This window comes from Ascidiella aspersa, chromosome 4 (assembly GCF_963924565.1).
Source record: "Ascidiella aspersa chromosome 4, kaAscAspe10.2, whole genome shotgun sequence".
In the NCBI taxonomy this organism is placed as follows: domain Eukaryota; kingdom Metazoa; phylum Chordata; class Ascidiacea; order Phlebobranchia; family Ascidiidae; genus Ascidiella; species Ascidiella aspersa.
This window is the reverse complement of record NC_139450.1, coordinates 17,262,803-17,289,824: the sequence shown is the minus strand read 5'-3', so window position 1 is coordinate 17,289,824 and position 27,022 is coordinate 17,262,803. Positions and strand designations below refer to the sequence as shown.

The 27,022-nt window shown below is 34.8% G+C and overlaps 1 protein-coding gene across 2 annotated transcripts; it reads right to left on the bottom strand.

The window, feature by feature from the left end:
* Positions 1-1,262: 1,262 nt before the first annotated feature.
* Positions 1,263-27,022, bottom strand: LOC146148452 (condensin complex subunit 1-like). 2 transcript variants are annotated; one of them, XM_083386562.1, is made up of 29 exons: positions 26,893-27,022; positions 25,338-25,472; positions 25,032-25,265; positions 24,497-24,608; positions 24,335-24,439; positions 23,462-23,602; positions 23,223-23,370; positions 23,041-23,138; positions 22,248-22,367; positions 22,058-22,175; positions 21,725-21,797; positions 17,363-17,514; positions 17,013-17,178; positions 16,659-16,764; positions 15,208-15,343; positions 14,062-14,171; positions 13,667-13,902; positions 12,002-12,157; positions 11,432-11,555; positions 11,189-11,267; positions 10,904-11,009; positions 9,960-10,090; positions 9,094-9,254; positions 8,847-9,024; positions 8,009-8,187; positions 7,350-7,533; positions 6,713-6,848; positions 4,472-4,666; positions 1,263-2,528 (listed from the first exon to the last, which is right to left on the bottom strand). In XM_083386562.1, the coding sequence occupies exons 1-29, from the start codon at positions 26,999-27,001 to the stop codon at positions 2,422-2,424; spliced, it is 4,035 nt and encodes a 1,344-aa protein (XP_083242688.1). In that variant the 5' UTR covers positions 27,002-27,022; the 3' UTR covers positions 1,263-2,421. The 2 variants fall into 2 exon arrangements, with proteins under 2 accessions (XP_083242688.1, XP_083242689.1); XM_083386563.1 differs by lacking the exons at positions 1,263-2,528; positions 4,472-4,666 and adding exons at positions 5,403-5,575; positions 6,006-6,097.

Here is a 27,022-nt window from a genome sequence, read left to right as displayed (position 1 = left end):
GAAACGTTCTGACACGAGTATGACTTAAAGCGTTGTTTAATGTTATGCGATCAAGTTTTAGCTGCGGCACTTCACCTGGGGCAATATGTTCGGTATCGTTTGCCGTTACTATATAGCATATACAAAACCAACATTTACAACTAAAGCAATAGCCTTTTCTTCTTTTTTTTAATCTTTTAAAATTGCTTCAAATTATATTTAGCAAAGCTGATAACAAATAATTGAAGACATTATGTTCCGTACTACTTAATCTTACACAATCTCACACAGAAAGCAGCCGACTGTGCTGAAGTGATTGCGGTTAACGGCTTGTAGTAAATCAACTTTTTTTCTTTTCATGCGCTCTTTCACGGATGTTGATCAGGCGTTTTGGAAAGCCTGCAGATATCGTAACTGTGAAGCTAGATTTAACAATGAAATTCAACCGAAAATTGTTGGTAGGATCCTGCAAATGCCCCAGACTAACTCACAACATCCACTGTTTAATGAAGTACTCATTATTTGGCACAGGTAACAAACTGTAATTGGTGTAATTAGGCGTGCTAATTTGTAATATGACACACGCCTCAATTTTTTGTCTACTCACGGACGCCAGTATCGAAAGCAATTGAATTGCATTTAGTAGTGAAACGCGTTTCCACTAAAAATATATTACATGGCTAGTGAAGTGGGTCCCAGCGCTATTTTACTTGATATAAACAAAACTAAACGCATTGTAAACACGCCTTTTTTGTTTTGTTTGATAATTATAAGTTAAATGAGCCGATTTAAGAAAATTTTGGTCATTTACAATTAAAGTAATTTGGTCATTTACCCAACAACTGAAGTCTAAAAAAATATTTATAATATACCGAAAGCAAGGTAACAAAAGATTCAACTATAATAGGCATAGCGAAAAAAAAAGACATATGACGTCACTGGATTCACATAATAAGAAAACTTATTACCTTCGACAGGTTTAAGTAGGCCTGCCATATGTCCTCTTTTCTCAAGAACGCTCAGAAATGCCCAAATGATTCGGCCCGCGGGCCGTAGGTTGCCTATCACTGGTCAATAAGCATACAGATAGTTCTCAGCAGATGCTTTCATTTTTCTTTAGTAAATTTTAAATTTAGACAGCCATAAAGCAAAATAAGCTATAATTAAAAATAAATTTGATTTGTTGTTTTTGTAACTTTTGCTTTGGTTTTGTTATTTCGTGCAAATGTAAAACATCATCAAACTCAAACGTAACAATTCTACTTTCGATTTACTTCCCAGCAAAAAAATGTCCTATTTTTGGGTGCTGAAAATATGACAGCCCTAGCCTACCAGTACCAATAAACTTTAGGATGAGTTCCGCAGTTCAAGAAAATCGGAAATATCTTAAGCCAATTTTAAAGGTTTTGCTTTGTTGACAACTAATAAATTGATACCAATAAAAAGATACTTTTCTTCTAAGTTTGTAACCGCAAATTTTTTTGCTGCGTTTACAGAAGGCTATATTTTTAGAGACTTGGGAGTAATTTCAAAATTCGTATAGGTTCCTCAAAACAATTTAAAAAATCACTACCTAAAACCACTGGAATGCTTTAAACAACAATTGGTAACTGGTCCCATTCTGGCCTTGTAATAGAAAGTTTTAGGAAAAGAAATGGGTACAACAGGCGGAGTACTAAAAATATTCTCCTACGGTTTGTGCTGAATACGGTAAGAGTGTCTGATAGAGAGTTGCTGTGAAAGGCTGTAGATGATTAAGGTTGGGCAAGGGGACAAAAACTTTGGGTTATGACCCAGGCCCTTTAAACTTATGACAATACAAAAAGTGTCATCCAGCTGGATAAACGTTGTAGCGTAAATTACCATTTATTCCTATTTCATTCTATTATTTGCCCGATCCTGCAATACCTAAATGATATTTAAAATGTATTAACATACCTTATATAACTGGCAGTATATTGTTATAGCAATAACATTAGGCCACGGTAGAGAAAATGACATATATACACTACAGTCATTTACGACATAATAAACCGAAAAATGAACAAAAGTATGCTCGGGTTTTAGAAACGTACAGCTAAAATGCATTTTTCTTACAGTTACCTCCAAAAACATCCAGAACTTTAAAGGTGAATTTGTCAATACCGACGCAAAGTTACTAGTACTTTTTTTACCGTATTTCGAAAACATCTTGAATTCTGCTTTCTGTGTATCCATTTAGCATTGCAAATTAACAGAAACATATTAAAATGGATCTTACACTTACAGTATAGTACTATAGTGCAACTAAAGTTCGACAAACTTTAGCGGTATATGTAAAACTACTTTTCCTACAGGTACAGTAACAATGTATCTTGCCAAACAATTGCTATTATGGGGTCGACCCGTGGCTAGTGTTCATTACAAACAAATGGCAGGTTTAATTTGTATACAGTCGATAAGTTATGCTCTCAAGACGGATCGCATAGGACTTCGTTTGGGAGTCTTTACGCGTCTGATGGGGGTTGATGGAGATTCGTTTGGATCAAGGATTATATCACAGACATTTTCTGAAATATAAAACCATGTATTAAAATAGATAAGAATATTTTGACAAAATTTTGACCTATTAGAAATGCATAGATTTATTTAAACAATGTTTTTTGTATAAAAGTACTCCATTAGTGTTTCGGCGTCGTGGGTCATTTAGTTTTGATGTTTTACTGACGACCGGTGGTTCGCTCCCTATGGCACTCGATGCATCAAGGACCTATAGTGATCGGTTTTTGAGGCGGATTCTTTCACTATTTCATAATCGCCTGACGTCACACTGCTGGCATGTTCTTAGCCCGTGCTTCATCACTTCCCCCGCGTGGAGAGATCACCTGTTTAGGATACCACGATGAATCTCTGAAACAACAAGACCGGGATCGGTCGTGCGGTCTGGGGCAATTGGCACGGAAGACGAATGGTTTCCTTGTGTTGTTACTGGTGGAGTGGTGGTATATGTCAGGTTGTTAAACTCTTACATTGTCATGTTGTACATTGCAGTAACTGGCATGGACATTGTCCAGAGTTAGCGCTGTTTTTTCATTCATCCCGCAACCATGTGGCAAGCCTCCCATTTTTTTGAGAGACCTCATAAGTTGCTGTTCGATTCACGATCTGAGTTATGGGTCTATTGCATTATGGCTTAGCAACAGTGTGTTTGATGGATATGGTGGCCCGTCTATCAAAGACGCTACCCATCAAAGACGCGACATAAACGTGCACCTGATTGTTCACTTTACTGCAGACACTGAATTTATTAGAAAGAAAGAGCAGTTATTGTTCCGAGTTCCAACAAGAAAAGACTAATTTATCTAAGTACAAAATGTGATCAACACACCAGGCGATGGAGATGTTAACATCGTTAAGACGGCAGTGGACAACTCTCATCGACAAAGTACGACTTTAATTGGGAGAGACGCGGACCTTTAATATATTTGTCTCAAAGTTTAATACCAGATTATGGTCTGGATGGTTACTGAATGGTATGGATGTTCTATAGAATGGGGATGGAAAGTAGACAATAATCAGATGGTTCCAATCATGACGGACATGAAAGTTGCCTCGGACAACCTACTAAAAATAATATACTGCAACTGCGAATTGTGTCCACCTCAATGTGGTTGCCGGAGATATGGGCTACCATGCCATGATGCATATGGACGATGCCAAACTGGTTCATGTGTCAACCCATACAGCAATCACATAATTACAGACGATGACATCGAGAGTAACAGCGAAGAGCTTTAGCAAAAATTGATCTATGTGCTTTCTTTACGCTGATTATGTCAAAAGTTTACATGACCACATTGTATGAACTCTTTATGCCTGCTTAGTTTGTCCAAATATATATAAAAATTCGCCGTTTTTTTTAAAAAAAACAATACATTATTATTGTTCATTTTTATTGTTTTGGCAGCCATCTTCGATTGCCATTTTATTTTATAGGTTATCAAATAATTCAACAATTCAAAGAATGGTCTCATCGACCTAACAGGATATAAAAACCTACATATAGACACCAAAACTACATGTTTTGGTCATGTGATGACCAAGTTATGGCCAATTTACTGTTATTTTAATGGTTTGGCGGCCATCTTAGAAGCCATCTTGAAAATAACCCGTTTCCGGAAGTTGGAGTCCTTAAGATTTTTAATATGTGATAATAGACACCATATGTGATAATAAGATTTCACTTTAACAAATTTTAACCTAAAGTGAAATTTTTTGACAAAATTTTGACTATTTTTGACATGTCAAAAAAATCACCCGAATTATAACATAGTTCGTGTAAGTTTGCATTAATTTGAAATATCGCATGCCAGCAAGTTTGGGTAACAAAAATATTTATGCTTAATATGTAAATTAGAATGCTATAGTCACTGGTTTTGCTGAAAACGTATAAACCACGATCCGAGTTTTTTTGTTGCCTGGAAAAAAAAATATAAAAACGTCGTGTTCTTACCTTTAACGTCATCATCCAGTTCATCGTCACTTGAAAAGTTAAGAACTGTTTTCTTCGTTGCGCGTCGTGGTACGCGTGGTTCCCTCCGACCCGGTGAGTCATCATCGACGTCATCGTTGTCGTCATCACTCACGTCATTACGACGCTTGTTGCTACGCGTTTTAATTTTTTTCTTCTTGGTGGTACGTCGAACACCTAACGAAGACCGTAAACAGGTTGAAAGACACAAAGCCCGTGTCTTTATCTAACACAATAGTAGAAACTATGAACGTCGCAGCCAAAAGCCGTTTTAAACCTGTGCCACGTTAACCAACTTCTTAATCGTTTTATACCTCTTCATTAGTTACGTTATAAGTCGAACCTTCAATTCCACCACTCTTGTTGCAGCCATTAGTGACAGAAAAATGATGTTATGTAAACATGCCGAGTAACCTACTAGATCAGGGGTGGGCAATTATTTTTAGCCGTGGGCCGCATGAGAAACCTAAAATATTGTGGCGGGCCGGGTCAAATATAGGATCTAAAATACATACAATATGACGTCATACTCTGAGGGATGTAAAACAAATAATCAATTTGTTATTACGTTTAGAGTTGTGCGAAAATGTGCAATTTAAAACGGATTTAAAGAAGGTCACGAACCGTCGCGAATTTGTTAAACACATAGTTTTTGTTTTTTTCAAGTCTATTCGGTTTTCACACAACATTAAATTTCGCACAACGTGAAAACTGTACCTTGCTATGGAGTACTGTCAAATTTTTACGGATATGAGGCAGTATTTGCAACACTAAGTTATACCTTACTAGTACCGGCGCACCTTTTGATTCAGAGAACATAAAAATATGTGCTAAACAACCAGTAAATTTGAAAACAAAATCTGTTTAATATCAGATCAAAAAACGCAAAAATAAAAAACACTGTTGGGTAAAAAGTAAAAAATGGTGATCAAGCGGATCGAGAAACGGCATTTACAAAATTTATATTCTCTGAGTAAAATCGCGACAAAATACACAATGTAATTTAAAACAAATGCACAGTAAACGTCAGTCTGAAGAAAGTCGACGAAACTTGGATATAAGGCCACTGGTGGAGGAATCGAAACTCTAAAACAAAACAGAAGAGGATTGTTAAATGGACGCGGAGAAAATACTAACAGAAACGGGTCAATTCGTCTCTCAGCACAAATCTGATTATAGTTTTTGGGGCTGAGATTTCTCACTCGTCTTTTATCGAATGGACAAAGGCCCTGACTAGGATACACGATAAAAGTCACCTCGTTCGTGAGAAATCTATGTTGTTTTTGTTTTTTTCAATATGGAGGTGTGTCTTTTGCGGGTTGTTTAATAACTTTTTATTTTTTTGTGCTTTGCGCGAACTTATCATCTCGTTTCTATGCCGTTTTTCAACATGACATCGGATGAAATGTTGTCCTGGCCTGTATATCACTAAACAACAGCGATAGGTAACTTAACTGACCGATAAACCCAAGACCCAGCCATGCAACTACCTAACTGTGAAGCACAGAGCTCTTACCCCATCTAACGCGGCATCCGGTTCCAGTTCAAGTTTGTCGCAAGTAATTGACAGTCCTCGTAGCAAGGAGAATCTCCGTTTTCTTGCCGAATCTGCGCAAAGCACAATAACATCAGTCAACTACCTTCAGCGCCGTGGTAACACATTCAGTTTATCTAAAAACTCACGTTCGGTGCTGACGAAATTCTTTTGTCAAAAGATCCAACGGCGATACGCTGACTCATTTTTTCATTTAAACTCAGGGATTAATTGTTGTTTATTAAAATTAATTTTTCACTAGATATTAGACTCGCATTTAGTGACGAGTGTAGTGCGTCAACTTGTTGACTACTGGCTAATATCTTGTACACAACTTAGGCTAAATCGAATACGAGTTTTTTTTTGATAAAACAATATTACGTGCATGTGAAGCAAATAATCTATACTACGGACTGATCTGTTCTAACAAATGTTATATTTATTAACTGTATATTTATACGGCTAGCTAAAATAGACTGTAAGTAGCTTCGTATTAACCATTTTTTAGATAAGTTTTTGAATTTTGACTCCCGGCCAAAATAATCCACCTTTCACGTTTTAAATATTTTATCTATGAACAATATGGTGGAGTAATTCATTCATATATACTTCTAAATCACTAAATTATAAATATTCTACTATCCAACTGTTTTACCTAAGTATGCATATAAAACAGGGATCGTACGTACCAGTTAGACTAGGGTTGGGTGATTGAGGTATCTTGTATTGTCTGGAAGCCTGTGCCGCTCTCGCTGTCGACTCATCTTCGCTCATTCCCTGCGTGTGAGCGTCGATTATCTTACCTTCAAGCTCCTCAATCTGATTCTGTAAGGTCACAATAAAAATAAATGAAAACAGCATTTATCGACAAAATACTAAGTAAATGTTGACCGCTATGTATATTATACCACGTTGGGCTGTAGGTCAGTGATTGCAAACCGCTTAAAGCACTCAAAAAAACGAAAAACATAACAACTTTAAAACAACACATAAACTGTGCACATTGTAGGAAAACATTTAATGATTAATGGCGGTTTAAAAAAATGTTTGAAGAAGTTTACCAACACAACAAGGGGCGATTACCGTTCTATGAATAACTTTTAATTATAAACGAGGTGCTTAATTTCTCAATCTATCTGTGTAAATCACAGAAATTAGTAATTTTTTAACAACAACATTCTGTAAGGGCATTTTTTTAATTTTGTAAACAACCTCGTATGATATAATTTATGATCAAAATAAGTAAAAATAAAAACTTAAGACTATGTAATCGTTCGTTAAATGTACAAAATTAATTACCAAACTTAACAATACTCCATAACAGACCTTGGTTTCGGGTTTGGCCAGTTTCTTGCACTTGCCGAGAATGTTGTTGAAAGAGTAGTAGACCTGCTCGTCCCTCAATGTCTCGCAGTAGAACTGATAGTTCTCGACCAATCGCTTAGTGGCGCGTTCGGGAAAATTGAGCAGGGAGAGACAGAAGGCGAGATCACGCCATTGTTGAACCACTCTGGTAAGCAAAGCGGGTAAATGCAAAAAGCTAGGCTTTATTTCCAGAATCGTTGGCCGCATTGAATGCTGTTCAAACCTTTATCGTAATGGTTTGATAAAATTGGTGAACACGGAGATTTCGACAGGGAAAATGTCTAAAACCGCGCGTTTACAAACTGGCATTCAAATAATGACCTAAAATATTAAAATACAAAAATGGGAAAACTTTCCTACACTCGGAAGAAGATATATTAATAGTTTATTAATCAATGCAGATGCTGTAATTTACGCAGAACAACTTCAACAAGGTAGCATTGAACTTTTAAGTTCTGGCATATGAGTTATGGCGAATGAGCATATATTTAATAAGAACGGGTACTATATTTGATTAATGATTTGGTTAATTCAATAAACAAAGCGGCAAAATTTATGCCCACATTTGGCAGTCGTGTACTCGTGTTGTTTATGTCTATCCGAGTAACAACTATTCGCACCTAGTCGCTTTGAAACGATGGCAAAGTTTCTCGACCAAACTTTCGGTTTGTCGATCCTTCTGGATGTATTCGAAGAGAAACCTCATGATGGATTTGAAGTCAACCTCATCCACTTCTCCAACTTCGGGATCCGACAAGCGACTGATGATGTCCGGCATCACATTGTATACCGCGTTGCCCTGAACAGAAACAAAGTACACGAAACCACATCATCTTTTTGAAATGTTACAATAAGCCACCTCTTTCACGAAAGTCAAAATTGATCTGAATATCCTCAAGCAAAACTTAAAATTTAAAATACATTTTAATGTAGTAAAAAATACTCACAGAATTTAATACTAAGGGTCCAAAACGTCAAAATTTTGACGTGGTAAATCTATCAATAAGTCATTAATTTGCTCTCGGCTGCCTTAAAGAGTTTTTATGTGTTTTCGTGAGTATGCTATGACATCTTCCAATCTTGTTAAAGTACCACAATTACATAAGGTTTCGGAGCACTGCTTTAAGGCGCTTTGACACGCAGTGTAAAACCGCATAATTATCAAAGAAGGTATTTACTTTTTTGGTAAAAAACTTACAAAAAATCGCATTAAACAACAAATTTTATGAGTCCATTTACGTTTTGCATACACTTTTTTGTAAATTTGTAGGTTTGGTTTTCTGTCAGAAAGGTATATCAAAGTACACAAAAAATGTTGAGTACTTTTGTGCTTTTTAATGCAGAGGAATTGACAGGGTTTGGGTTTTTAAGCGAGGAATATTTAAAACACTTGGGAACCACTGCTCTAAATAGAAACGCAAGTTGTTCAAAACCCTAATACAGCAGGTAATAGCTTACCTTCTTCGAAAGTTCTTGGAAGAAACGTTTTGCAAGCATAGCGATACGCTCATTCTCATCGACTGTACAACGCGCCATTTCACTCACATAACCTTTAACCTTTATCATGTCGTTCAAGATCAATGACGTGAGCACTTTTATGCCATAGATTCGAACCATTGTTGAAGTGTCATTCAATCTACAATAATACTTTGTTAACGACCTATATAGAAGTTTAAATATTCGGGTGAATTTAAATCTCTTTTACCTTCCGTATATCCTAGACGTCCATGGTTCAAGTAGGTTTGGAAATCGAACGCACAAATCGCCTGCCGCTATAATCAGGTTAGCCCGAACGCCCTCGTGTGGCGAAGTTTCCAAAATTGTGAAGAATATTTGCAAGTGACGTTCGCAGAACTCGGAACTAACCTAACCAGGCAAACCAAAAGATTACCATTAAGCTTTTACAAATAATTTAAACAGCCGTTTTTTAAACAACTTTTGTAAAACCACAGTGGTTTAAAGAAGCTTTTAAAAAAGGATAAAGTTTATCCGAGGCTATAAAAATGTTTAAATTACCAATGTTTAACCTAAAGCATGATCGACTCTATGTACAGTAAAATAAACTGTTTGAGCATCCCAAATAATTAATCTTTTTTTTGGCATTTACATAAATATGCAGACTTAACTGAGTTACATTGATACAACAAAATTTTAATACTTTTGGGAACAACTCCTTAATCCACCAATAGCCAAACCTTAGCGTAAACCAAGCGTATAATACTTTGCTCTAAATCTAAACGGTAAAACGCCTAATTAAGTTTAAAGGGTAAAATAATATTTTTTCACATTATCGCGCGAAGCGATACTGCAGAGACAAAGTTAAATTTTTTACACAAACCGTAATCACAAAGTATATTATTCCACTATTAAAAGTTGTTAATAAAGCTTACTAAGAGTTGTTAATAAACCGTTGAAAGGCTTGTATTTAGCCAAACAATTCTATCTACTTTTAGCAGAAGTTCATTAAGTTAAACAAGTAGAACAACAGACGGCTATGGCCATAGGGTCGATTTTTTTTCAGGCCTAATTTTTAGGTTTTTTTCCTATTAACGAAACCCAGGTTTTACATACCAGCATAAATTTTGCGAGCGCCAGCGTTGCACTCTGTTGCATTCGAACTCCAAATATGTCACCTGGAGTAACCGCCGTCATGCTCGATCGAACAACCAGCTCAGTGACGTCACCAAGTAGAGTTCCAGGGGCTGACGATAAAAAATATAACACTGCCTGTATCGCAAACCGGATTAGTTTGAAATAGAAAAAAAAAAATAATTGAGATAGGGCAAGGCATTTAAATTTAAGTTTTAAGTTAGCTACGGCAAAAATCTATTGATATATCTTGGCCATTTTTTTGTAACTTTTTTAAAACTTCTGTATTATATAGTATCGGTTGTTCTCAAAGAGGGGTCCAAGAATCAAATGGGTTCCGTTAAGTGGTTCTAGCGGATCCGCCAAAAAAGTTTTTTTACCCTCAACCCAACCCAAAATAGGTAAATAGAATGAAAGCGTAGCATGTGAATAAAATAGAATGAAAGCGAAGCATCCCAATAAACTTTGTTATATAGAAGTTCCTTGATTAACGTTTTTTAATATTACATCGGTCTGCAGATGTAGAGACGTTTCTTTATCTTAGTATATTTTCATTACATGAGATCACAAATCATGAAAAATATGGTAGACCCATTTAAAAAATAGTACGTTCACAAGTTAATTAATCATAATTAGGGCCATTATTTTTTGACTTTGTAAAAAATGTCAAAAATTTGTAATATTTAAAAACAAGTAACTAACGATGCAAAGAAACTAATGAAGTACTTCATACAACAAGGACAAGTAAAACTCATAGTTAAAAACATGAGTAAAAACTGACTGACTAAAACCTGACGCCGATGGTTTTGGATTCTATAAAGAGACAACCTAATGTTCATACAATAATGCATTGTTTATATACCGAACAATACACTTACAGATAACAACTACAGAAAAAAAGTTCAAATTATAATAAGATATCTTACCAACAACTTCGGTTTCTAGAATATTTTTTAGAAAGTCTTGATCTTCGTCATCGACCGTTGCTCCACCCACACCCATGTCCTCTTCAATATTACCGATGCTCTCATTCTAAGTAACAAAGTTGTTTAATAGGTGAAAACAACAGAATATTGATCCTAGTATCAGATCGTTACATCGTTAGGGCCTACATTTACTTAACCGGCAAAGTGTACGACCGGTACGTGGTCTACTCTAAGTGGCGTATTTTTCAAAAAAGTGTATGAACGTGTTTAGTAATTGTCTAGTACCTTGTCCGGAGATTTAATAAGGGTTCGTCGTTTTTTTCGTTTCTTTTTCTCCTTTTCGTCGTGTTCTTCCTGGAGTTTTCTATAAAAGTGACAAACAGCTGAAACAAGTTTTATGACATGTTAAAAAACAACAACTTTGGAGTAAAGCATAAAAAACGACAGCCGACATGCGCCAGGAGAAAAAACAAAAAAGTTTTTTTTTAGAATTATTCAACAAAATAAATTTAACTTTCCGAATCCCACCTTCGCTGCTTAAGTTCTGCCTGAACATCGCCATCGATAAATATAAGCAGCTTCAACGCACACTCGCCATATATTTGAAACAACCGAGTCAATAACTCGTGTTGCATGCTGCTGCTGCTGCCCACTGTAACATAACATGTAGTGTGGCGGTCAGTGTTCCTGATAAGCGCATTTTTTGCGTTTAAATGTCGTTGTTTTTTTACAAAATTGTAGGTGTTTTTTTTACAAAATTCGATCTCGAGTCGTCTACTTGAGCCCACATGTTCACTATTATACTAGGATTATTGAATATAATACCTTAAGTACCCCCATGTTTAGTTTACTTAATTTTAAAAAGTGCCCAAATGAGTTTTATTCGAATTACGTTTTCGGACAAAAAAGTAACCAAATTAGTTTTATTCCACCTACATACGTCAAAAAATTGCCAAAATGAGTTTATTCGAGATATGTACGAACAAAAAAGTGCTCAAATTACTTTTATTCGAGCTTCGATACGGACAAAAAGAAGTGCACAAATTCGTTTTATTCCAGCTAGCTTTAAGGACAAAAAAGAAAAGAAAATGTACGCACCACCGTCAGCCTGTTTGTTGAGGTGGGGGGACATTGTCAGCTTGATTCGATTGATGAGGGAAGTCGAAACCTTGATAGGATGAGCGGCCAATTGGAAGATGACGCCGATGCCTTGCAAGGCGAAGCGAATCCACGTTTTCGATTCCTTGTCACAACCTGCGAGATTTAATACATTTCTAAAGATAAAATAAGCATTATTTTCATGTATTTCGTCAGACGGTTACGATTACAACGATGGATGAACTCACATTATTGTTTTGCTTAAAATAAGTTTTATTACAGCATACGTACATTTTGGTGAATAACCTTGATATATTTCACAAAAACTTCTTCACAATAGGATAATAACCCGCTGCGGGCCAATAGGTTTACCACCCTTTTAGGTTTATTTCATGACCTCGCTATTTTTTACAATCTTAGCTCAACAGGTGCCTTTAATTTCAGATATACATTTTATAAAAAGTTCACATTAAAATAGTAACAAACAGCACTGTAGGACGTAGGTAACTTTTAACCTTAAATGACAACTTCCGTACTGCGAACTGTAGTAGTTTCCCGACCATTGTTACGTAATAATTGGTTTTCTTATGTAAAGCTGTTGGTTGCTGTTGCGTTTCACCGTTTTATACGCGGCAAAATGACTATTTTAACTTAGTACGGGTGAAAATTTTTCGGGCTTCGCGCGAATTATGTTTCTACGTCCAGTTTGTTTACGTTTTGATGCTGTCTTTGGACTAGATCAGCGCTTCTTTACCGTTGGGACGTGGAAGGCTGCCAAGTGTGTCGCGGACAAACGGAAAACGGTTTCAAAAATATTAGACATATATTTTTTCTTTTTTTGCCAATGTAATAAAAACTATAGCAGGAAATTTAAAAGAAATGCCGTTATACCCCAAAAAAATCGCGCTCGCTTCGCTCCCCAGGTGCGCCAGGACTCCAAAAGATTAACAAACACTATTACACTTTTCATTAGTAGTTTGGATGAAAAAAATCCGGGACCCGCCTGATTCACAGTTGTTCTAACATTTTTCTAAGTTAACATTTTGTGCGGCCCACAGGGACCTTTATGAGTTTGGTTGGTGCCCGCGACTAGAAAAGGATTTAAAGTCTTGGTGCAGAAAGATATGAAATTTTCCTGGTAATAACATAACCTGGTGAAATAATGTATGTATAAATTCCAATAGTGAATGTCTGTTAGACAGCCTTAACTATGACTGACAGCTTATCGATACGAAAGTGAAGACCATATGATGTTAGACAACGAATAATATAATACTTTACTGTAACGCAAGATTAGGGGGCGATATGAAATAATATTGAGCCCAAGGGGGCACTAGTGCAAAAAAGGTTGGGAAACACTGGTTTAAATGATGGATCAATAATAAATATCGTTGATTTACATTTAGTTCATGTTTAAAAAGTATGTATATTCTATACACACCGAAATAGTAAGTCAGTTCAAATTATTGAAAAACAATTTGGTAGAACGAAAATACGCAAACGGCGTGCCGGCATTTTTGGCGAGTGTTATTTTTCCCGGATAATTTTGATTGGGAGACACTCGCCCCGACTGGCGAGCGCACTAGCGAGTGTTAGCACATGTTTATCTTAAAATGTTTTCAGAAAACATTCTTTCAATTGAATTCAATTCGACTCAATGCTTGCCTTTAACGACGAGGTCGCAAATCTTTGTAATGGCAGGGTGGTCGTTGGGCACTCTGTATGGCTTCTGGTACTTCCCCGCGATCGTTTTCTTGGCTTCCAGTTTGGATAAGGCGACGCAAGTGTTGTGAGCAAGCTCAAAGTCAAAGATTTGACGCGAGCCGTCGTAAGAAATGGACTCTCGCAGTCCGATCTCGACCAGAAGGTCCAGTTTAGGTTTGATGATGTCCGGGGTGCCACTACATAGAAAAATATTAACTTTGTATTATGGACGTCCCTAGATCAATTCATCTGAAACAAAATACTTTTCGTAAAGACCAAAGTAAAAATCGCAGAAGACATGTCAGCATGCTGGGGAACAATACAGTTTATATATACAAAAGGAATCATTTACTAACTGTGCAAGCATGGCGATAATAGTTGTGATGACCTTTTGTTGCTGAAGTTCACTTATACCTTTAACAATGGTAAAGTCAGAAGGTGGACGGGCAAGTCGTTCCCACAGTATCTAAAAAGTTGCCAAAACATATTTCACTGCATGTTTAAATATTTGTAAAAATATAAGAGAAGATTAGTTGATTACAGCTTACAGGTGGTCAAAGGGTTATTAAAAGTTTGTTTTTATAAAAATCCTGAAACTATATAAATTTTGCCAATTTAAATCCTTACAATATAAACCTTTTTTTACTAAGCAACAAAGCAACCTTTTGAAATTTACTTTTTACCTGAAGTAATTTATTTTTTACATGAAACATGTATCTATAAAGTCAGTGTTTCACTTAATTTTTTGTTCGCAGGTGCCGAAAATTTTACACACAAACCGAAAATTAGTGCGCAAGGTGCCCAAAATATCAAACGTTAAATTGCCAAAATGGTTCCGAGGAAGACTTTTTTAAACTTTACTTTCTTTGAGTCTGCTAACATCAACGTCAATAGCATGGTCCGCGGCAGACCACCACTGCTTTCTAGATATAACATTTGTTTTGTTTTTTAGTTTTTTGAGGTCGCAGGAATTAAGGGAATTCACCCAACTGGCAACTTTTACAAAATTTAACATAAGAAAAAAATATTTTATTTTGGCCACTTCTGTTTTTAATAACACCCAAATATTGCTTTTACGTAGCTCGAATGTAAGAAATTTTGAACTTTGATAAACTTAAAAACGGGTACTGAAGCAATTATCTAAAGAAATCCTTGAAGAACAGTGATCGTGTGGGCTACAGGGCCAACATTGGCGTTTGAAATCTTTAAAAACACTACATTTAATTTTTTTTTTTGTTTAACAAGAAAGTGCGTTTAGTGGGAACACTGTTTAGTACATTTGAAAATATTAATCGTTTAAATTGTTTTTTTTGTTTAATTTTTTTTACACTTGAAAAATATTAGTGGGAACACTGTTTAGTACATTTGAAAAATATTAATCGTTATGGAAACCATATTCAGTTGTTTCAGGTCTTTAAAAAAATTCACTATCAATAGTAATCCACCTAAAAGTCACACAAATATCACCATGTCAGAGTAAATTTGTAGTGCGCGCCTATTACCTCCACAAAGCCTCGTGGAAGGTCGCCAGACTTTTGCATTTCACAAACCAGGGCCTGGGCAGCTGATAGCTTTCCACCCTTAGAGCTCACCACCAACATTATTAGATTGTCTGTGAATTGTCCAGCAACAGTTGTGCTACAAATATAAATAGTGCTGGTTTATTATAAAATGAGTATCCGATTTCAAAATAGTTTTAACCAATCAAATAAGGCTGAACTGTAACACAAAAGTTAGGGATATTCAAACTACATTTTTTTTAAATATATGGTTTCTGATTTCCACTATGACGCAGAAAATCAGTTTCATAATTTTTTTTTTTTTTTAAAAGTATAGTTTTTCTATAACAGTTGAGAAAGATTTAATACAAGTGAAGTATAAAAATGTCACAGTTGGATGAAAGCAATAAGGAAAATTGAATCGCATTTTTTTCTTTTTTTCTTTTTTTTTAAATCCGAGTATGATCGCCTGTGAGCTTCATCAGCCTGCAACAAGCTTACCTTGGCTGAGAATAGTAACTTAGTATAATGGCATAATAAGCGTTTAATTTTACCTCTCTTTCTGATGCACAATTGACAAAGATAACAGGAAGTACAAACGACTTTAATACGTTGTACATGTTACATGAGGACAATCAATCAAGATAATGCTTGCGCCAGTCACAATTCTGATTAAGTAGTTTAAAAATAAACCAGCAATCTGGGTCAACCCATTTTATGATGCAAAACAGAAATGCCTTGGCGAAACGAGACGATATGGACATTTTTGCAACCAACATGTAAAAATATTTAGAACCCTGAGAAGAATTGAAAAAGTTCTACATGCTTAAATCTTGTATTAAATCTTGCTTAAAAAGACTTGCCAAAGAGGAAGACAGCAATTCCGCCTAGACTCTTGTTTTCAAAGCTACTTAATTAGAAATGTGATTGGCTCAAGCATTCTTCTGATTCATTGTCCTCAAATAATAATAGGTACAGTTGTTTGTACTTCCTGTTAAATTTGTCAATGATGCATCAAAAAGAGAGGTAAAATTAAGCACCGATTATGAAAAAATATTTGTCAAAAAAAAATTTTTCAAACAGGGAGTAGGGGTTTTTAGGGATACTTTAAGAAAAAGTAACATGAGAAAGGAAAATAGATTACTAATGCTTTATTGCCCTTGTTTGGTATAAACATCACAAAGTTTTCAAGGTTTTTAAGAAAACTTATAGTATAGTGCTAGGGAAGACCCGATTTTAGCAAAGGTTGCATGATAACTTTGAGGTGTTTGCGACATCCCTAAATGTATTTTTTTTAACCATTTATATGAAACCGAATTTTATGCGACAATTATTGGGAAATCAGGCAGAGTGAAACCATAAATTTTTAAAACAAATTTAAATCTGAACATCCCAAACAAACGTTCTCTAATCTCTGTGTATTTTTAGTAATTCATTACGTACAACAGGTCTACCTTAAAGTGCTCTGCTGTTTCAAGTAGAGATCCCTGTATGTACAGACAATTGATTCGCGAATTTTTGCATCTTCATTCCAGATTTGACTTAGCATCTCTGCTATTCCTTAAATTACAAATGTGAATCTGTGATGTCTTTAATGTGAAAAGTAAACTTTAACATAATTGTTTTGTTAATGTTAGTAGCACAATAAATGGCCATTTATCCTCAATAATTAGTCACTTTATAAAATAGTGAGATTTGATATCAAAACCTCAGCTAATCGATTCTCCTATTATTGTAAAAGAAATGCTGCTTGCCTATGTAAATTTCAAATAATAAATGTTTGGTTATTAACAAAAAGGATACCATACCTATTGCTGCTAAGCTCATTTTAAATTCCCAAGCAGTAGTAAAAAAGCGTATGGATTCAATAACGTCAGTACTTGTTCGGGATCGTAAAAGCTGACACAAAACCGGCACAGCCTCTTGAAATTTTTCCACAAACTGCACGGACTCGAGGTAATATGTCACAACACTCTATAAATCATGAACATTAAGTTAAAGGCCATTCTTACAAATTAAATCCGTCAAAAGACTTAAAACGGGTAAAAGTTTGATGTCTAATTGGCCACAACTAACATCCATAATCTTAACATTTTTTAATTTAATACGTAAGGTGTTTTTGTGAATTCAACATGCCTTGAATGAAAACTACACTCACTTTTTGCTTTTCAATTTCAGTAGGTTCCTTGTTAAGGGGTTGAGATGTGCTTTCTTCAGACACAATCTCACCGTCTACAGGCAATGTGTTTGATACATTTTCATCAAATTCCGAGCCGGTTTTCTCCATAGCAGCCTGTGGCAATTCATCTGCTACAAAAAGCAATAAACAGAGTTTTAATCAGGCCTGGGGTGCCACAGTGAAACAGTTTGGCTCCATTAAACACTTAACAAATGGCCTGGATCCAGCTAAGGAGTCACCAAACACATATCCAACGGCTCCGACTTTAGCCCCAGCTCCATAGTAGTAATTTTTAAAAGGTGCAACACAGGCTAGAGAAGATAAAAATTTCATAGCTCAAGCTCTCCAAATTTTAAACAGCTCCGGCTTCACAAAAAATATTAAAAACAGCTTCTGCTCTGGCTTCAGCGACAATGTTTTACTCCAGAGCTCCAGAATCCAGCACCCCATCCGTAGTTTTCATAAAATCAGTTATAGTATACCTTAGTCAGCATTAGAAAAAAGCACTTTGGTTTACTTTAAATGAATTATTATTGCTCTAAAGCAATGCTCCGCAACCAGTGTGCCGCAACGTTTTCTAAGGTGTCAGGAGTATAAATATACAACAATTATTTTCAAGCTCTGCACCAAAGTGAAAAAGGAGATTATATGTATTATTTGGTGAAATTAATTTTGGCTGCTGCTCCAAAATAATTAGGCAAAAATGCACACAGCACAAAAAGGAGTCATTTTTTCGAATACGCTAGCAAACACCCTCAATGTTCCTTGTCCGGGATTACAAGGGGTGCAATTTACAGAACTTGGCCGGGAACACACAATATAAAACGTATAAAGCAAAAATATCCAAAGCAGAATAATCTACAGTGCCATAGTAACAAGACCAAGGACATAATAAAGCCGAATACGCAGTAATATCTGACACAGATTAAGATCCTAAATCGTCTCAAAAAGACATATACCCGCCGGAATAAGTCTTAAATTCACCGAAATAGGTTTAAATAGGCAAAATAACGCCTGAAACTCTAGGGAGATGGTAAGGGACGATCGGGGGTCATCGGTCTGGCATTGGATGTTTTAGTGTCAACGTTTTGGTGCTCTACTTTGGACACCGTTAGGGCGCTGATGTTTTGGCATTGGAGTTGTTTGCCTCTGTTTGGGATTAATGTTGGGTAATGTGTGGGGTTGGTGATAAGGTGTGGTCGGAATACTAGAGGAGTTAGTGATAAACTTAGGATTGGCGTTTGGCTTTGGGGTTGGGTCTTATTGGGGGTTAAGGACTTATTCCGATTTAGACTTTATTACGACTATTAGGTATTATCCCTATTTTGGTATTATTTCGAACTTTGTTTTATTCCGACGTTAATGTTGTTTTAATTTCGGTCTTATGGCTGAAGTACCTTTCGTTGTCTTAATATATTTTAGCAATACCGTAAAATTGCAAAATCTATCGGAATATAAAATAATCTAAAACAGCAAATTTCCAGCGCCTTCGGCGATTTTAATCATAATTAGCTACTCTTTCTCGGGGCAGCCTAGGATCGTTGCTTTTTTTTTTTTTTTTTTTTTTTTCATATATTTGGTAGGTGTGACGCCGATTTTTTTAGCTCTGTTGGTGTGCCGCAAGTGAAAAAAGGTTGCGGAGCATTGCTCTAAAGTCTAAACAGAGCAGTTAAAAGCCATATTACTGGTCTACAAAAAAGTGTCAGGTTTTAATTTTGACAAGTGTTTTAACAAAATTGGGGTGAGTGAATCCGAATATGAACTCAGATTTGCTCTATCATGTCAGGTTTTTTAGTAATAAAGACTTAATTTCACAACCCAACATTATGGTTTGACTACTTTAATAGTTTTGCGTACGTATTGAAGCTCTCTAGATGTTTGTCATTTTTGTTTTGGAAAGAAATACAACAAAATTTAGCCAGATTGGAGCACCCTTACCATTAATTGGAATTAGAATACCCCTACCATTAGTCGAGTTATCGTTTAACTGGCATCTGGTCAATTGGGTCCTTGCATTCAAATTAAAGATGTTGGACTGAAGGAAAACGGGTGCAGCTACCATTCAAAACAACCATGGTATGGGGGAAACAAAAAAATCATTTTGATGATTGTTATTTTTGTCTGGTAAACGTCACAGGAATTTAGCCTGACTAAACATCTTATTCAACACCCAAACGCGGAGTGTGCCTTACACCTATTGCTAATAGTGACCAAGTTCCTTTTTCTGTTTCTTATTTATCTTCCACAAATTGGTGAAGGAAGTTTCACAATCTTTAACAGATTTATCTCAATTCTGACACGAAGATGTAGACTTTCTAACAGTCTGCAGGATTGTTGCCTTAGAGATTAAAAGAAAAACGTTTTTTGTATCCAGATACCAGCGTACCATTTTACAGGAAGAAAGAAGAAATGCTTTTGAAATATTTTGTTTTAGAAGATGTTTTGGTTTATTGCAATAATAGCAATCTTCTTCTAGAATTGTAGTTGTGAATACAATTCTGAGGAATGGAGGCTTTTATCGATAGCTCCAAACGCAGTTTTGAGTGTGTTGGCTCCATTTCCTAAACCAGAAGTATGGTTGGCAAATATGAGAACTATGGTTGGCAAAAGGATACAAAAAGTATTCCCGCTTTTTTTAATATTGGGATCCATCCAAACAGCAACGTTGGACTTGAAGTGTGTGGCGATAGTTTAATCCCAGGCGATGCAAATATCATCCATGAACTACTGGTGACAGCAGGAAAGATCATTCTTTCACTTTTGCATACCAAACTTGGGCTCACTGAGAAATAAGTTAAAGCTCTCAACTTTTCATGGAGCATACAAATATATCTGCTTGAAGTTTCCTGGGTTATCTCAAGAAAAACTAAAAGCTGGAATATTCCATGGGGCGCGAATTCGACAATTACTAAAGACTTAAATTTAGTGTCATCTATGTCTTCAAAGGAAGCTAGAGCTTGGAAAGCTTTTGTTGAAGTTATACACAACTTTCTTGGAAACAAGAAAACGGACAATTACAAAGATCTGATTCAAGAGTTTCTCTCCAGCTTTCAAGCTACCGGTTGCAATATGAGCAATATTTCCCGAAAACCTTGGCAGCATCGGTGAAGAGCAAGAGGAATGTTATTACCAGGTCAATAAAACAACGGAAGAGCACTACTAAGGGCGAAAGGATAGCCACATGATGGCAGACTCTTGCTGGAGTTGAAAAGAGATATTCCAAAAGCATCATAGAAATGAAAATCATTACAAAGAAAATTTGATCATTATTGAATTTTTGTAACTGATTTTATATTTCCGTATTTAATTTGTGGGATACGTTAACTTACATACATAAAATATATTTGTGAATACACCCATCTGCTTATCAACTTACAGATATGTTATTAACTAACAGTAATTGACTAATACAATCTAGATTGTGTATTTTTTAGACCAATAAGTTCAATTTTTTTTATAGGATGTTACCTAAAATCCTGACGTATTAGACAAAAAATACTTACAGATTTGAAATCAGCGACCCCAAGTTACTCTAAATCAGTTTTTAAAAGTAAAAACCAGAAAATTTGTGTTGACCTGTGTAATAAATGTTTAGCCTTCGTTAAAAATGTATGACGAAAACATCAGCTATCCAGAGCCTTAAGTGATTTCAAAGTTTAGCAGTTTAAAAAAAGATGTTGCAAGCACTGCAATCAGTCGAAGAATAGCTAAAACAAACAGATTATTAATAATGCTGAAAAGTATGTAATCATATAACAGTGAGATACCGAATTCAGACTTTCATGTCATATAGCCTAAAACAACTGAAAGCAAATAATTTGTTTGTTGCGTTGTATAGTGTTTTTTTCACTAATTATTTTCAACGAAACAGTTCAATAAACATACCTTTTGATAAAAAATTTCAAAATCTAAACAACCCTAACTGATGAACCCTAACCTAACTGATGTATTGGTTTACCTAAAATATTAGCCGATTTCACTTCCACTGATATATAGGTATCACTAAATTTGGATCGACATTTTTGCTTTCAATTTTAAGACTCACTACAAAACATAGTGTTTGGTTTTTTGAAGGTTCAGCAAAATGCAAGTTGATATGCAAAAATATAGTTGTATAATTTTAAAGATAGATAAATTGAACATAATTTACATAAAATGTGGAATTTATTATAGTTATTATTTATTACTGTATTCTAGGTATATAAAAAATAGCTACCATTCAATTTTGCAGAAATCAAAATTGTAACTAACGGCACAGCTAAATTTTATGATAAATTGTAATAGAGCCTATATCTCTTAAATGGTACAAAAATGTTGTTTTAAAAAGTTGGACATCCATACCATGTTTTTGCTGCAGATCCAGGAGCTTATGCTCTGCCTCTTCACGTTTTTGTTGCAGTTCAACAATGGGCAACTAATAAACAAAACATTTTAGTTTATTTACAAAATACAAAAAATGATACATATATATATAAATAAATGCTCAACAAAAATGCATTCACTTGCATAACTTATTTTAGTGATAACTTGAAGCCTTATAGAATACTGTGATTCGTCTAATCTTGGTAAAATTATTGAGCACCTATTATTATGTCATAATAATTTTAATGTATCATCCCACTATTTTATTTAAGATCCAAACAAATATAAACATCCCACACATATTATTCTTACCGTGGCAGCAAACGGGTTGCATCTAAGAAGACCTTCTAACAGTTGAACAGTGGCTTTTCTTACTAGATTGCTGCGATCTAACAGCAAGCGGACACTAAGTTCAACGATATCAGAGAGCCTAAAAGTGAAATAAATTAAAAATGAATATATCCATTTGAGTTGCAGACAAATTCTATTTAACATCACAAACCTTTTAATAGGAAGACACCTTTCTTTAACCAGACTAATGAATATGTTGACAGCTTTGGAACGAACAAAAGCATTTACATCTAAGTTGGCATGGTCATAAATGATGTCCAGAAATTGATCTCTAAAATAGTTTAAAGTAAAGATATTGATAGGACATACAATACAAATATATGAATTGTAGTATTTGGGGTGCTCCAATGATTACTCCTCTTGTATAATACTATTTGATTTCAAAACCTGTTTTTTTGCACTTAAGTTTCAACACAATTAGGCATCCATGTATAATGCATTATTTTTCATAACTAGAAGGACATTATAATGTTTTTACCAAGTGAAAGTGCTGTCATAAATACAGCAACCATCTGAAGCCAAACTGTAAGTTTCCATGCAGTCATTCAATTTATGTTAAGCTATTTTCATACAGAACAGCGGCCCATAACAGAAGTTTGTCTCAGGAGGAAATTTTATGTTTCTTTAATATTAATAGTGCTCACCAGTCACCAGCAAATCTTTCTCATTGAAATAATTTTTATCAACGATGGTAACACATTTCTCACAGCATAAAATATTTTGGTAATGTGAAGCAAATTTTTTTTTAAGTATTGTGAAGCAATACAGAAAGAGGGTTCCTAGGAAAATATTTCAAGCTGCCCTTTTTTTGTAGTGACTATAACTAAGTTTGGCTGAACAACGAACCAAAATAGTTTCATTTAAACACTTATATAGGCATCACATAAATAAGAAACATAACAAAGTTAAACTCTAGATCTCATGTTAAAGTTAAGTATGGCTACCTGGTTGATCTTGCTTTAAGATCAAGACCCTCTTTACTTAAACAGTGGACAATAATTTCACCCATAACACCAAGAACAGCACTTCTCATTTGATAGGTCTAAAAATGGTACACATATAAACAAACATGGTCAGTTTTACCTGTTGACAAAAAAGTAAAGATTTATATGTAGTTAAAGAATACCTCCTCTTCCATCCTGTGAAGAAGAAGACTTATATTTGTCAAAAAATCACTTGGCAAAAGTTTACCAACTTCAAGTACAAACAAACAAATTGTCCTCGTACTGGCCCCATCTCTCAGTAAAACAGCTTCTGGGATGTTATTTACTTCTCTAAAAACAATTTTTGTCAAATACTATTTTCTACAAACAATAGTATGAATAACCAATAGTGTGAATATCTAGCTATATAAAAAAATATTACCTGAGAATTTCAGCAATAATGGTTTTGCATTTGTATGTATCAACCCATAAATAAACAGCTTCCGTAATTGGCAAGGCAGTGTGTTCAAAATGCTGAAGCATTTGGATTAACTTTAATGAAGTGCTCAAAGATTGTTTGTGCCTAAAATTTTATATTTGTTAATATTCTACACTGCTGCATTTCCTTGTTAATGGAAAAACAAACACATTTCCAAACATATAATATTTGTTTTTTATATAGCATGTATTTTTATGCTTAAAATAAAAAAGTTAAATCAGTTAGAGCAGCGGTTCCCAAACCGGTCACCTTTGTGAAACATGTAATCCTTTTAGCTTTTTTAGTGTGATTTTGGTTTTGTTTTGGGACAGTCGCATACACATTAGGTTTGTTTTGAGACAGATGCACAGTTGCACACACACACCTACTTCTGTGTTTGTAAGTTAATGCCAAAATTCTTGTGTTTGAAAAAATAAACATTTATATTTCTCTTTGTTTTTTTGCTTTCTTCTTATTGAGTAATGCATTGTTAGTGTCACAATGAAGTTAGTTAGCCAAAGTAAACTCCCTAAAAATGTAGGGAATCACAAGCATACCTTTAAATTGGCAACAACAATTTTGACAGCTCATTAGTGGCCTAGTGCGAAAATCGTGAACAACTTTTCACAATTTTACAGCATGGTAATACTTTGTTTTAAACCACATGACACATCAAGGAAAATATACTTACATTTTGCAAGTACTAGGGTGTGCATTTTAAACAAACATGATTTTATAACACCATTTCTACTATTACCTAAAATTTGCAAATTTTGGATTCATTATTGCCGTCAACAAAAATATTTGGGAACCGCTGAGTTAGAAAAATAATCTTACTTTTTAATAATGCACCCAAGCAGATGAAATAAGACAGTCTTAAGTGGTTTGCTTTTCATTAAACCTGGATCTTCCATTATTTTGAAGGAAATGTTGGATACAATGCTGAAACAATAAAATATATAAATATAAAACAATTATGTTTGTAGCAAAATTACTCACCTAATTAGTTCATCTTCAACAATTTGGGAATCCCACAATCTGTGAATATCCAAGTCCATAAAATTCATTAAAAGCTGAAAACCATGTTGACACTCCCTTTCCCAATCTACACCTATACATTAAATGTTTAAATTGTTCTTGTCATGTATTTGGTTTATATTTGACGTTTTTAAAAAAAATGTAAAATAGATTACATATATAAATATTTTTGTTTCTGATAACTTTCATGGGTTTTTTAGTTTTTTCAAATTCATGCGACTATGAAAAGGAGTTATCTCTAAATAGTTACTGAAATAGTTAAAAAGCAGTGGCATGCCTAGGCTGGGTGATCGAACTTTAGATATACGCAAGCAGGCTGAGAAACTAAAAACAAAAACAAAAAAAGGACGACCCTCCTATGCACTTTTTGAGATTGATAATTTAGGGACTTCAAAAATGATAAAAGATAAGAAGAAATACTGCCTAATAGTATAGAGCTTAATAAGATTAATATATATATAAATATATATATACAAAGATATAATCAAAAACTTGCCAATGTTGTCAGAAACTTTAGCTTTTGATTGTCTTTTTCCTTTCATTGGTGTTGTCATAAGACCAGTCGTCTGCATGGAAAGTTTCTGAAATTCCTTCATCATCTCCACAATAAGATAAACATACATTTTTAAACCATTTAGGTATATTTTTCGTATCCTGTCCTCAAAGCCTTTATCACTAGCAATTTGCTCTGCTAGGGCCTTTCCAACAATATTAGCATAACCTTCACTACCTAAATTTGTAGGCAAGGATTTTTTTAATGAATTCCCAAGTTGCATGCATGTAGTGCAGGACATTTAGTTACCTTTAACCAGAATGTTCCAACATAAAACACGCAATTGAGTTCCCTGCTCATGGAATTTATATATTATGCTAAAAAAGATATTAAAAAATTTATCAATTTCTTTTCCATTTGATCGTAGCAGAACCAACTTGGCATCTGAAAACAAACAAACAACGTTAAACTTTTTTTTCAAATTAGTATTTTTTTTAAACTGACATAATTTAGGGCAGCGCATTTCAAAGTGGGTGCAGTGAATGGGTCGGGGCTGTAAAGCAGTTTCAGAAAGTCAACGGATAAACAGATTCAAGCCCTAAGACAAATCAAAAAAAGGTTAATGTAGGAAGCAAATAAAGTGTTTACAAATTCAACATAAAGTTAGCAGATTAAACAGCCTAAATGAACAGTATGCAGCAGACAACAGTGCTATGATTGTTTGTTAAGAGCATATTATTGTAAATATGCCGTAACTATTAGACTGTACTACATCAGTAGAGAGCTAGCATATTGGTGACTATGTCAGCCGGAGAATTAGCCAAAAAAAAAAATTGGTTCAAAAAAATTAATTTTATACAAAAAAAAAGTTGGTAAACCATTTGACGTTCATATACAATTTGGCAATTCTCATTTCTAGACCTATTGGTTTTCGAATTTTCCAGGAGTTTCTGGTATTATACCATTAATATGCCTAAGTAACTACATTTACGGCTTTTATCTCGAAGAACAAAATGAAGCGTGCTTACAACAAAACAATTGAAAACAGACTGCCATAAAAGTATCTTGAACAAAACAATAAGAAGTGATTTTTTATTTAAGCTCGTTATAGTTATTAAAATGGGTAAAATATTCGAGTATTCAATTGTGTACATATAAATGTTGCTAAATAGAGTTTTATTAACTGTCCCAAAACAGGTCTTCGGTGGTCGAATTTCCAGGGTTACTATTTAGTGTTCAAAGTAGAATATTGAATCCTTGGATTCGAGTCCAAATTGGATTTGTATCCAATTTTGCTGTTTATTTCAGGTAATTGGAAAAAGTTTAATCCATGCTAATCTCAAACTCATAAGACACTATATATTTGTTTCAGTTTGTTTAAACATTCTTTATTTTACTGACAGCTAAGTGTTACAGTTAAACAACCATTAAATGTGATTTAAACGGCACATCAGCTAATGTGACAATGCATATTCCTAGTGTTTGATGTGCAATTGAAATCACATAAAAATATGACAGCCTGAGTTGGTGCAACGAGGAGAAATGGTTCATTTTTCTTGCGTCAAGTAGACAATTTTGCAGTCCCATGCACTATTATTATTTGATGGTTTACGCATCTATAATACACAAAAAATGCCTGGTTTCCTGGGGGTTTTAAACCCCACCAACAGCCCCCTATTTGTATAGGTTTGGTGATTGTGTGACACCCTATTAGAACATCATGCTACGCGCATGTGTGACAACCTTGAAATATACAAGTGACACACTAGGGACGTCAGGATGTACAGTTTGAGAACTTCTGAAATAAGGTATTTACCAAATTTAATACTTCAAATCACTTAAACCTTTGCATACAAATCAGTACCTTGTATTTTGATAGGAATGTTTCTGTTTGAAATGATGTCTTCAATGTAGTATTGTTCATAGACATGTTTAAAAAGTTTATCTCGATTTTCAGGCAGAACAAAATTCATAGCGCAAACTATGTTATTACC